At 33.0% G+C, this 13093-nt stretch overlaps 2 protein-coding genes across 3 annotated transcripts; one reads left to right on the top strand and one right to left on the bottom strand.

Moving 5' to 3' along the window:
- The first annotated feature begins 7852 nt into the window (after window positions 1-7852).
- On the top strand, window positions 7853-10733 carry LOC107496495 (uncharacterized). Of its 2 annotated transcripts, none has more exons than XM_016117764.3 (6): window positions 7853-8100; window positions 9080-9279; window positions 9481-9923; window positions 10084-10165; window positions 10343-10437; window positions 10541-10733. In XM_016117764.3, exons 1-4 carry the CDS (start codon window positions 7899-7901, stop codon window positions 10118-10120), a joined length of 882 nt encoding a protein of 293 aa, XP_015973250.1. In that variant the 5' UTR covers window positions 7853-7898; the 3' UTR covers window positions 10121-10165; window positions 10343-10437; window positions 10541-10733. The 2 variants fall into 2 exon arrangements, with proteins under 2 accessions (XP_015973250.1, XP_052107904.1); XM_052251944.1 differs by having other exon boundaries at window positions 10236-10437.
- Window positions 10734-10958: 225 nt separating this feature from the next.
- On the bottom strand, window positions 10959-13042 carry LOC107496494 (two-pore potassium channel 3-like). The gene is made up of 2 exons (XM_016117761.3): window positions 11763-13042; window positions 10959-11369 (listed from the first exon to the last, which is right to left on the bottom strand). Exons 1-2 carry the CDS (start codon window positions 12761-12763, stop codon window positions 11225-11227), a joined length of 1146 nt encoding a protein of 381 aa, XP_015973247.1. The 5' UTR covers window positions 12764-13042; the 3' UTR covers window positions 10959-11224.
- Window positions 13043-13093: the final 51 nt, after the last annotated feature.

The raw sequence follows: 13093 nt of genomic DNA, 5'->3' as shown, positions 1-13093 counted from the left end.
CTCATCAGTATAAATATAAAATATATTAATTCAGTGTATTTAAACATAATATTTTTATTTATATATTATTTAATAAATACAATTTTATATTTTTATATTTCTATCTCGGTATTTTGTACGTTTAAATTAAATAAACACAATCTTAAAATGATAAATAATCTGTATACTAAATATACAGAAATTTTCAGTTAGGATGTTAGACCCATTATTGAATTGTAAAAAGATGTAATTGGATAAATAAAGTCAACAATAATTTAACTACTTGGATTAAGCTCAAACAACAAAGTAAAATAAAACCACATCAAATTTTATTGGCGTCTAAAGAAATTTATATTATTATATTTTATCAATAAATAAAAGTGTACAACATGTTCCAATAATTGGTTCGAAGTTTAACTAATAAAACGAATTACGAAATTTGTGTGTACTTTCGATGATATGATATTTCATTCGCCATCTATATATTCATGAAAAAATGGAAAAAGAAATATAATTGATGGTAACCAAGATATATTTCATGTGTTCATCATCATCATCATTGTCCTTAGCTATGAAACGAAAACCCCATCAATTATATGAGGAGCGTGAAATTGTTAACATGTTTGTGTGTCGTTTGTGTATGATATAATAATTAAGAACATCACTTATAATTATTGTTATATATCAATTCATATTAATTATTCATTGTCAATTATATATTTTGTCAACTTGGGTAGGTTGTTTGTTAGGTTTGTGCTGTACGAAGAATCTCTTCTTATATGAATAAGGACATCCCAACTAAAAATCAATATATAAATATATAACAGAAAGTGCATGAATATATAAATAAGAAAAAGTGTATGAACTAATTTTTGAGTCAACCACAAATAAATTTTTGTATTTTTTTATTTCGAAAATAAATAATTATTTATTAATTAAAAATACAAAAACGTCTCTCATTTTTTAAAATACAAGACATCGTCAAAGATCGATTTGTCTTTATATATTTTGGATAGAGAGACATAAATGTCTCGCATTTTAGAAGGTTATGAATATTTTTGTATTTTCAATTAATAAAAAGTACACTATTAAAGATTAAAAAATTATATATAATTTAAGATTTATAATTTAAAATAAATAAAATAATTTTAAAAATTTATTTAATGTTGGCTAAAAAGTTTTGGTTTTCTAATATTATTTTATAAATGAATAGGAAATTAAAAATAGTAAGTAATATTTTACACATCAACTCGATTATAAAGATTAATGTAAAAAAATCGAATAATAAACTATAGTCATTTGACAAGTGAAAAAGAAAAAAAAATATTACTATTAGAAGAATAGTAATATATTTATGCCAACATGTTTAATCTAAAATTAGAAGCTAAGTGTTTCGTGTAAATTATTCATGTAACAATTTAAAATATGAGAGAATATATTACTATGTTAAGAAATTAAATATAAAATCCATAATATGAGAGAATATATTAAAATATAAAATTATTCATATAACAGTTTAAATATTATATTCTTGTTAGTAATGTAATTGAAAAAGGGTAGCACTTGATATAATAAGTGTGTGTGTGACCCCTGTTTGTATATATAGCAGAGAAAACTTCTTGTACATAGACTTTTAATACAATTCCAAAAAGCATTTTCTCTTTCAGTTTCATTTCTCTCACTGAAAACCTAATATGGTATCAGAGCGATATTCAAGTTTATGCTTATTGTATGGTCGAAGAAATGGAAAACAAGTACACCCAAACACCTTTAACGCACTATAATCTGGTTTTTGATTATGCAATTTTTCAAATGGTGACATAAAATAAAAAACAACAGTAGGTAGTCTATTCATTATATGAACAGCAGTAGCAAAAGCATCTTCCCAAAATTGCATGGAAAGAGATGCTGTTGCCAATAATGAAAGACCAATCTCAACTATACTTCTATGTCTTCTCTCTACACTACCCTGCCGTTGATGTGTATATGGACATGAGAGTCTATGTCTAATACCATTATCAGTTAAAAAGGTAGTGAAGGCAGCAGATACAAATTCTCTTCCATTATCTGTCTGTAAAGATTTTAATTTATGTCCAGTCATCATCTCCATTTGATTTTTAAAATTCTGAAGGGCATTAAGAGTTTGGGACTTATTAGTCAACAAGTAAATATATGTATATTTAGTACATGCATCTACAAAACTAATGTAATATTTCATACCATTTCTAGATGCAATAGGGGATGGTCCCCATATGTCAACAAAGATTAACTCTAGAGGAAAATTATATGTAGTATGAGAATCACTAAAAGGTAAAGCATGAATCTTAGAAATAGAGCAGATTTCACAAATTTTAGAATGAGCTGGTTTTGTAGGTAAAAGAATATCACATTGTTTAAGAACACGAAAGAGATTATTCATTGAAGTGTGGCCCAATTGTTTGTGCCAAATTTCTACATCATGAACACTTGTACAAGTTGCTGTTAAAACAACATTTTGATTGCTAAAACTATGCTTAAAGTTGTTTGAAATACAATGAAAATTTAAAGAAGAAGGAAAATTTGTAGTAGCAGTATGAGAGTTATTATGTAATTGGGTTTCAGACAGAGAAACTGATTTTGGCACATAAAGATCATCAAATGTATAGATGCCATTCTTAGTGATTCCCTGAAGAAGAGAGGCCCGAGTTACCTGATCACGAATGGTACAATGATAAGACCAAAATTCAAAGAAAACACCATTTTTTTGAGCAAATTTCGAAACACTAAGTAAGTTTTGTGTGATTGTTGGAACATATAATAAATTTGTCAATGTAAAGCCAAGATTGTTGTTTTTATTAATGAAAAAAGAGGAACCAGATTTATGAATAGAAATACCTGCACCATTACCTACAAAAAGTTGCTCATGATCAAGATTGTTTGGAGAATGAGAGAGCAAATTGTTGGGATCGGCAGTGACATGATGCGATGCTCCTGAGTCAGCATACCAGGATGAGTCTCCAATGGAGGATGTTGTAGACATATATGCTTGTGGCTGATGGAATGATGCAGAAGGTGATGGAGGACATGTATTGGAAAAGGGGAATTGTGGTGGAGGAGTGGGACGTGGTGGGTTTGGTTGGAACTGCTGATCAAAGCGATGGTAGCAGCTCCATGCTGCATGACCTACCCTGCCACAAATTTGGCAGATTGTTCTTGGAGGTTGACATGAGCTTCGACCACCCCTTTGGGATCTACCGCCACCACGACCTCGTCTTGCACCCATTCCTCTAGTTGATGATGGAAAGAAAGCTTCTGTGAAGTTTGCCACGGAAATTGATGAGGATGGAGTCTTGAATCTATCAAGCATATCATCATACGCTTGAAGAAAGGATTCTGCCTCACTAACAGAGAAAGTGTCCAATCTGGACATGATAGAAGTTATGTAACCACTATAATCCTCAGGCAATCCATCAGTAATAGCTTGGATATGATCATCATCATCCAATTGGTACCCAATAGCAGAAAGGAAATCAACTAGCTTTTGAATTTTGGAGAGATAATCATGAACAGTACCTGTTTTCTTGACACATTTTAATTGGGATTTCAAGCTTTGAATTCTTGTCTTGGATGTTGAGGAGAAGTAAGTGATGATGGTGGTCCACGTATCACAGAAGCGGACACAATGAACAATCTTGTTCTTGTATGATGTAGTCATTAAAGCCATGAGCCATGTGGTAAGGGAGAGATCATCTTGCTTCCAGATCTTGAATGCTTCAGTTTCTTGTAGCAGATCTGTGGAAGTCTCCGTTACAGAATCGGATTTGGTTGTTGTATCAACTTTTGATGCTGTTGCAGGCGAAGACTTCGTCACCGGTTCAAATCTCTTAGGAGCATTAGCCCAATCAAGATGAGTCTCCATTGAAAGACTCTGAATTGTAAGCCATGCTTGATGGCGCCATGTGTTGAAATTGTTGTCATCAAACTTTTCAGCGATGGGAATGAGAGGTTGTTTTGTTGAGGATGAAGCAGAAATGAAGAAGGCCATGATCAAGAACTTGATCTTGAGGCTCTTGATACCATATTAAAGCTACCAAATACTACCGTCACAAGTAACTCGCTCTCAAATCACACTCAAACTGGTGGAACAACTACACATTTGCAATCACCTACACCTACTAGCGTACAGGACACGTAGTGTTACTCCTAACCCAGTTTTAGAGACTAATGTCTCTATGCCTAGTGAGGCCACTGGTCAGGAACTTGATCCCCTCTAAGTAAGGTTCCTCATCCAACCACCAATATACACAATATGGTAACAAGATCAAAGGCGGGTATACACAAGCCAAAGTCCTATATTACACATATTGATATTGATCTTAAACAACAAGTACCTACAACTGTTGCTCAAGCTATCCAAACCCCTCACTGGAAGGAGGCTATGGACGCTGAGCTTAAAGCACTAAGGCAATGCAATACTTGGTGTCTTGTGACTCCCCCATCGAATGCAACTATAGTAGGGAGCAAGTGGATTTTTGCCATTAAACGAAACACTAATGGTGAGGTTGTTCGTTATAAAGCTCGTCTTGTTGCCAAAGGTTTTCATCAAACCGAAGGCATAGACTATGAGCAGATATATAGCCCTGTGATAAGACCTTCTTCTGTTCGTGTTGTATTTACTCTGGCCATCACACAAGGATGGGTTCTACGTCAGTTTGATTTTAATAATGCTTTCTTAAATGGAATTTTAATGGAACAGGTTTTTATGACTCAACCACAAGACTATGAGGATAGCAATACTAACCTGGTATGCAAGCTGAATAGGGCCCTATATGGCCTGAAACAGGCGCCACGGGCATGGTACTTAACTTTGAAAGAAACATTGACAAAGTTTGGGTTTGAAAGTACTCGATCCGATATTTCCCTATTTGTAAGGAAAAATACCAAATCAGTTGTATACATGTTAGTATATGTCGATGACATTGTTGTCACTGGAAATGATGCTAATGAAATTGATCTATTAATTAAGCAACTCAATACAATTTTTCCTCTTAAAGATCTTGGTAATTTAAATTTTTTTCTTGGCATAGAATTTTCTTATTTGCAGGGAGGACGTGTACACCTATCTCAAAGAAAATATGCAATGAAAATTTTGAAAAAGGCCAACATGGAAACGGTAAATGCCTTGCCTACTCCCATAGTTGGGAATTTGAAACTCTATACAAATGATTCTGAACCTTGCTCTGATCCGAAGCTTTATCGTTCTATAGTAGGGGCTCTCCAATATTTGACTATGACAAGGCCTGATCTTGCATTTTCTATGAATAGAGTTTCACAATTTATGCACAACCCCACTCTTAATCACTGGAAAGCAGTGAAGAGGATCTTGTGGTATTTGAAAGGGACGGTAAGTGATGGGATTATCTTTTCAAAGTGTACTGATTTTAGACTCTTGAGTTTTGCTGATGCAGATTGGGCAAGTGATCTCGATGACCGGCGGTCTGTCACAGGCTACTGTGTATATCTAGGAACAAATCTAATTTCTTGGAAGTGCCAGAAACAATCTAAAGTCAGCCATAGTAGCACAGGGGCTGAGTATCGTGCGTTGGCTTTCGTGCAGTCTGAACTTGTGTCACTACAGCATCTTCTCAATGAACTGGGGGTATCTCAAAAGATTGCTCCAACAATTTACTGTGACAACCAGAGTGCGTGTATGCTTGCAGCCAACCCAGTTCTCCATAGCCGTTGCAAGCATTTGGAATTAGACTTGCATTTATTAAGACAAATGGTGAATAAGAAGGAACTATTTGTAGTTAACATTCCTGCACTTGATCAAATTGCAGATGTGTTAACAAAATCATTATTTTTTAGGTTGTTTGAATTTTTTAAAGGCAAACTTAGGGTCAGTAGTTCATTCCCCCAAAGTTTGAGGGGAGTGTTAGTAGTGTAACTGAAAAAGGGTAGCACTTGATATGATAAGTGTGTGTGTGATCTCTGTTTGTATATATAGCAGAAAAAACTTCTTGAACATAGACTTCTAATACAATTCTAAAAAGCATTTTCTCTTTTAGTTTCATTTTTTTCATTGAAAACCTAATAATTCTAAAAAAATGATCGTATAATATAATAATTTTATGTTTTAAAAGAATTAAATGATTTTATATATGTATTTTATGGCATCTTCTAATTCATTTAATATAATGGAAATATCCAAGTTAATAAAATGTCAACAATATTATTGATTGCAAAAACACATTTTTTAAGAAATAATTCAAGTAAAATCACTATTATCTTAGAATTAAAATCGAAATGTCCCACACCCAAACAAAATAAAATTTTTCTATACTTACTCTTATCGTTGAAATTTAAAAAGGCCTTTAGTTACACAATGTCAAATCAAGCCCTTTATTTGCTTATCTGTTCATCATTAATTAACACATTAATTATCATCCTAATTAAACTTTGTAATAAAGCAGCTTGTTAATAATAAATAGGCTAATTTTTTTTATATTAATTAAATATATGTGTAATACATTGTTATTAAAAAATTGGGTATTTTTTTTATATGGTATTTTATTCAAATCGGACGGTCCGATTTGCTTGATGAAAAAAATAAATTACAAATCCGAGGGTCCGATTTGCTTGAAGTAAAAGTTAAACTCCAAATCGGAAGGTCCAATTTGTATTTTTTATTTTTTTTTATTTGTTAAAATAAAAATCGGACGGTCCGATTTTAATGTTAAAATTTTTTTTATTTTCAAAATCACAAATCGGACCGTCTGATTTGTGATTATTTGTTTAAAAAATAAAACAATGCAAACAAATCGGTGCCTCCGATTTGTGTCATCCCATAGCCAAATAAAACACCTCTCTTCTCACACCCTATTGTCATACATATTTCTCTTTCCCACACAAAAAATCAAAAGCATAATAAATAATACCTATCTCTAACTGTTTATGAAAATTAAGATTAGAGATTGGATCCTCTTAAATTTTTTAAATTATTTAGTAAAGTATGATATTTTTTTATAATTTTTAAGTGAGGTTAAAATATATATATATATATAAATATTAAATAATAAAAAAATTATATTTTATTGAATAAAAAAAAAGAGGATCCACTTTCCTATAAATAAGCATATGGAGGTCACATTACTTCTCTTTCTATCCAGAATTCACAAGTCAAAAGTAAAAAATTTGTATATAAAATTAGTAATTAGTAATTCAGTATAGTTATAATATATGTTTGTCCACCCACCTTAGGGTTTCAAAAGAAATTAGTATTGTTATACTTGATATTAATTTGTGATATGCTACATTCCACTAAAACAAGAGATAAGAATTTCTATATCAAATAATAAATACCTTTGGAAATTTCTAACTTTTCTCTATTTGGCAAATGTAGCAAAATTAAAAGTTGCTCTTAGAAATACTTAGAAAAAGAATATATAATACTTCAAATTCGTATTAATATGAAAAAAAAAATTAAATGATAGATTCAAGTACCTTGGCCATCAAAATTATTATGCAAATTGATGTTATTTATTTTGCAACTAGTTCAACTTTAGAATTTTTTTATTTGAGTCTCATCGATCTGAAAAAAATAATAATTTAAGACATATTAGATATTTAATATAATTTTGAACTATATTAAAATGAGCGGTTTAATTTAAATCGATTTAGATTTAAATATTTTTATAATTTACACATTAAAAAATTTTAATTTTATTTTAATAAAATTCGAAGCTTCCAATTTGAACCCTCTTTAAGTCTTATGGTCCGTTTTATGGCAAATAATATAACTTCCATTTTCTGTTATTTTGAATATTTTTATTTTTAAAATAAGAAAAAAAATTCAAATATTTTTGCTTTTATTAAAAAATCGTTTTCTGTTGCAGAGTGTCCTTCAGAGAGAGAGAGAGAGAGAGAGAGAGAGAGAACAGATGATAGCGAAGTGTGCCTCCCCCATTCCCATTGCCATTGCTGTTCCCAGCAGCCATAGCCACAGACCTTCACTGAGGCCCATCAACATCATCATCAAGTGCTCTGCTTCTTCTTCAACTTCATCAAATATCAACAGTTCTGAACACCTTCGTTCTCAGCTCGATCATCTTCATGCTGAAGCGAACACCACCACTACCAAGGGTATTCTCTATCTTCCTCTTCAATTTTACTTCTTCATACACTCAATTTCCTTCTCAATTAGATAACTTTATTAGAGTAAAGGAAAAATGAAAAATTTAGCTGCTAACCCTAACCTAGTGAATTATGTCACATGGGAACCTAGTTACGTTACCTATAACTAATTAACTATTAACTATTCATGAGAATTAGGAAAATGTTGTTTTTTTTTCCTTCCCAATATCCCTTTGCAATTATTAGATTTACTAATTGAGGGTTCTTTTATCAAAGTGGGGGTTGATAGTAATGAGTGAGAACAGAAATTTCTAAGGTAATCATTTTCACATGCAAATGCTGCTTTCTTACACTAGACAAAAAAAAAGGGGTATCACCTATATATTAGAGCAGAAATTTTAACCTGACCATATTTGCAAAAGGGGCATTGTTTGTTGACCTTGGAGGCTGCTCAAGAAAGGAGATAGTGCCTTGCAACTGAATGATGTCAAATAGTTAATAGGATCCATGATCCAATTGGTCCTTATAATATTACTATAAGTAATTGCCATTTCAAGAATCCTGTAGGTTACTGTTCAAGTAGAAAAAACAAAATCCAAAAACCAAAAGAACTCTTTTCAGACTATGTGAATTTGAACTTGTATCATTTCACCAGGAGAGAAAAGAACAATGAGAAAAACAGAAAAAAAAAAAACTTGAGAGGTCCTGCGTCCTAGCATATGATTTTCAATGCAGATACTACTTTACAAATTTTGCAATTGTCAAATGGTGTGTGCATTAGGTCTAGTTTAATGTTAGTGGTAAATAATACTATTGTGAGTTCCCTGACAAAGTTCAAAGTTCTGCCTTTTGAAACTATGTTATGATTTTCTTTATCTATTTGAATCTAACCATTGTTGGAAATCTACCTAGTGGCTAACGGCTCGGTTGTTATCATTGCTTTTATCATGGAAATTATATAAAAACTTATGTGGGGTGTTTGGTGCAGCAAATAATGCTAGAATGAGGCTCCTGCGGCTGTCAGAAGCTGCAGAGAAGCTCCAAAAACAAGCAGCTATAAGCATTCAGAGGGGAGATGAAAATGGTGCAAGGGAAATGCTTTTCCAGAGGAAGAAGGTGTTGCAAGCTCTGGAAAAGTCTAAAAGCCGAATCGAATTGCTTGATGAGCTATCCACAAAGCTAAGTGAGGTAAAGGGAATGCATTAGTACTCTCAAAGTTTCATTTGGAAAATATACCCTTTGAAGTTTGTAAACCCTTTATAACTTTATTTAAGAACTGATTATGTCTCTAGAACCTTTTTTTTCTATAAATTAGTAATGGCTTAAACCCAAAAGCAGGGCAGGAAATCTCCTTAGAACTATTATAATGGAAACTTCTTGTGGTTTCAGGCAATATCTTTGAAAGAAAGTCAGCTCATTGGGTCCATAATGAACATGGAAGACACAATAGAAGATGCTTCAAGTCCCATTCGAATTGTTGCACCAACGGAGGAGGTTCAAGAAGATTTCTCCGAGGATGTCTCAGAACCAAACACAATGAATTTCAGTGATATTCAAGGGAACCGACTAGATGATGAGGAGGCTGTGAATATTCAGGGATCACTTAGCAATGACAGTTGGAATGAAGACAATACTGTTAGCTGCTTGTCATTTACATCTGCTTATGACGAATTCCTGGAAAATATAGATAAAAAGCTTGACGAAATTGAAGCTGAACTAGTTACTGTTTTGAATGTCTCAACGTTGGTTCTGGACAGTGAAGAGAGACCAAAAAATTCCAGGTTGCAACAAACAACAGAACTTCTCGAGAGCATCCGCACAATAAGACAGAGGTATCACTTTTCAATCTATACAAGCATAAATTCTTATTTTCTTCTTTGAAAATTTAAATACAATTTGTTTTTGGGTTTTAAGTATTGTTGAGAAATGAGAATAATATATGAAGAAAAAAGACCAGAGTAATCTAAAACTTTCGAAATTTCAAACTCACAGAATTGCAAGTATCAATGTATCACAGAGTCAAAACTGAGGATCTGATCAATTTTGTGTTGCCCAACTCATCTTCTGCCGCCAGGTGAGCACTACCTTCATTTGTAAGAAAAGTTTGCCACAATGTTCTTATGGCCCTTATTAACTCAATGTAGGAACAAGAAAGGCACATGGGATATGGCTATTATTACAACAAATAGCATTGTTGATTTTTTTAAATACCGCTAGTCCTTCCAACTTTCTTTGTCTGATCCCATTACAGAAGTAGCAGATTGGAACAAATTGCCTAAGGACTAAGGATAACTCAGTGAAGTAGCTTGTCAATGCCTAAAACTTCCATTGTGCTTTCTGCTTAAGGTAATGGAGCATCCTTAGAATTAACCATTGTGTTAATCTCTTAGTGGTTTTATAATTTTCATGAAGAATTACTATGTTAAATCATACATCTGATATGTATCAGGTAGCTACAAGGTGTGGAGTTTGTAAATATGGCTTACAAGATTCACATTTTATACTATTTTGTTCCATTCAATACCACAAAATCCAGTCATATTGGGAGGCTTTGCAACTATGGATGAAATTCCAATGACAATAGTTAATATTTTGTTTAATCATTACTTAGATCGCTGACTAATGAAACCATTTTTTTCCCGGTATTATTGCTATTTTTCTTGCCGTTGTTATTATTTAGTTATTTTGTAAGTAGAAAAAGATGGAATTATGATTACAATTGTTTCAAAACTTTTTAAAACACTCATTAGAATAAGTAACTATAATTACATTAATGAATATATTAGCACATTCATTATATATGATATGAAGCAAGCAATGGATATTATTTTGTGCAAAAATGGGATCAAACTATTTATATGAAAGAGCGTGATTTTTATTCAGTTAAAAGAGTACAACAGCAATCCAAATTGTGTATTCTGTTCACATTGGTGTATGACATCACACCATCAAACAAATGGAACTTGCACTAAGAACATTACTGACAACCATGATAAGATACCTTTCACTTTTGAAATATTTGTGCAAGACCAAAAGGGTAGTGCTCCCACCTCCTAGTGCATCCATATTCCATGGTTATTGCAAATGGTAATAAATGGTTCATAATGCCTAACAACCCAAGTAGATATTTGAATTAGACATTTACCATAAGGTCAGCAACACTAATCTTGCCATAGATGCCACAATCCAAGGAATCAAATTGTTTGCTTATTTGCAGAATGTCAGTCTCAGTTATTTTTCCCATTTGCTTGAGCTTGTAGATAAGAAATTCGGACTTGCTGCAAGAACAAATGTGAAAGGTTAGAGGATTGAGAAGAGTGAAATATGTTATTACTCATTTATTCCTTCCTTGAGGGTGGAGAAAATGGTGTTTGCAAATATACTGTTATTGGATTGGATATCAGTTATTAATGTTGATCTTGATGATGATGGTTCTTTCATTTCTGTCTCATCATGCATTGAAATGCTATTATGTAACTACACCTAGTTTATCCTATAATTTTTGTCATTTCAATTTTCAAGCGACTAAAACTAGCTTAAGCTACAAATTTTGGCCAATGTTGTGTCCATTTCTGCTTTTGTAACTTTAATGCATTGAATGATTCTATTCTTCTGCATATTGTGAAAAAGGACAAGGATACATGTAATAAGAAATACCAAACTCAACATACCTTATTGATCCATCATTATCAAGGTCTGCAGCTACTAAATCTGACATAGTTATCTTCTTATGAAGAACCAATTTCGCCACCTTACGTTTCCTCTTATGCATGCTATAATCAGTTAGGTACAGAAAGGCCCTAGCAACTGCCAATGTACTTACCAAAAGCCAGATAATCGCGAAGCATCTTCCAGTTACAGTTTTGAAAGCATAATCGCCATAACCAACTGTCGTAACAGACGTAATGGAGAGATAGAAACTGTCTATCCAATCCATACCCTCTAGAAAGTGAGCTGTGACTGCTCCTGTTGCGATGCAGCCAATGACAACAACCAAAGCTAAAGAAACTTTTGTCCGAATTCGCATTCTTCCTTTCTCTTCATCAACTATGTAAGTCCAGAGAATTCTCTTATATCTATTCTCATCCATCATGCTCAATGTGAATGCTTCTTGAGTATCACAGATGTATTCAACCAAGCTGCTGAGGAGAAAACCAGTAAGTCCAAAACCAACCAAAATGAAACCACAGGTAAAGATCTTGGTAGATGTTGCATCAGGAACAATATCTCCAAATCCAATTGTGCTTAGAGTTACTACCGTGAAGTAAATAGCATCTATAAGCTTAAGTGTGGTGGTACCCTTGAAACTCCCATTTATCATGTACACTGCAACACCAATTGCCAAATACAGGAATACAGAGATGAAAGATACCCTTACCATTAAGGTTGATGAATTTTGTATAGGTCTAGGTTCAGAGGGCTCATGAAAGTCTATGCCAGTGTCGGTGAATAGTACGGCCGGTGCAGAACGTGAGCGATGTGCAGTCATCCTTTTTGTGATGCTCAAGTTTTCTAAGAGGTTTATATAAGGAGATGTGGATTGTCTCAGTGATGGAGCAGCAAGAACATGATCATGGAGACACAGTTCATGGTGTGATGTTTGTGTGCTTGGTGGTGAATGTGCTTCTTCTCCTTTGCTGGAGAAGGGGCTCATGCATAGTGAAGACAACATGGTGCATTCAGATACAGTTGGGGACTAATGCTAGCATTAGCAAGCAAGAAGCAAATGTTCATCCAACTACAAGTCAAACCAGAAGAATGAAGTGTTGGTTCTGAATTTAGCTATTCACCTAAGAGTCATATGGCTCTAAATTGCCACATGTTATAAAGAACTATTCATAAGTTACCCTACTAAACTGTTGTTTTGATGTTTTTAATAATATATTATTAAGCTAATATCAATTGGGTTTCAAAACTTTATATTTGATTATTCAAATTTAAGTGTAACATTCACATAAACCTGAATTGAAATACATGTTGGCCTCAACTAAATCCCATGTGT

The sequence above is a fragment of the Arachis duranensis genome, chromosome 7, assembly GCF_000817695.3.
Source record: "Arachis duranensis cultivar V14167 chromosome 7, aradu.V14167.gnm2.J7QH, whole genome shotgun sequence".
Classification (NCBI taxonomy): domain Eukaryota; kingdom Viridiplantae; phylum Streptophyta; class Magnoliopsida; order Fabales; family Fabaceae; genus Arachis; species Arachis duranensis.
The sequence above is the reverse complement of the archived record's forward strand: the minus strand, read 5'-3'. Positions and strand labels throughout refer to the sequence as shown.

Excerpts from the sequence above, each read along its gene's own strand:
- LOC107496494 (XM_016117761.3), bottom strand. The coding sequence starts at position 12,763 with ATGTTGTCTTCACTATGCATGAGCCCCTTCTCCAGCAAAGGAGAAGAA. Across the intron at positions 11,370-11,762 it reads GATAATGATGGATCAATAAG|CAAGTCCGAATTTCTTATCT; the intron begins GTATGTTGAGTT and ends TTGTTCTTGCAG.
- LOC107496495 (XM_016117764.3), top strand. The coding sequence starts at position 7,899 with ATGATAGCGAAGTGTGCCTCCCCCATTCCCATTGCCATTGCTGTTCCC. Across the intron at positions 9,280-9,480 it reads TATCCACAAAGCTAAGTGAG|GCAATATCTTTGAAAGAAAG; the intron begins GTAAAGGGAATG and ends TTGTGGTTTCAG. Across the intron at positions 9,924-10,083 it reads ATCCGCACAATAAGACAGAG|AATTGCAAGTATCAATGTAT; the intron begins GTATCACTTTTC and ends TCAAACTCACAG.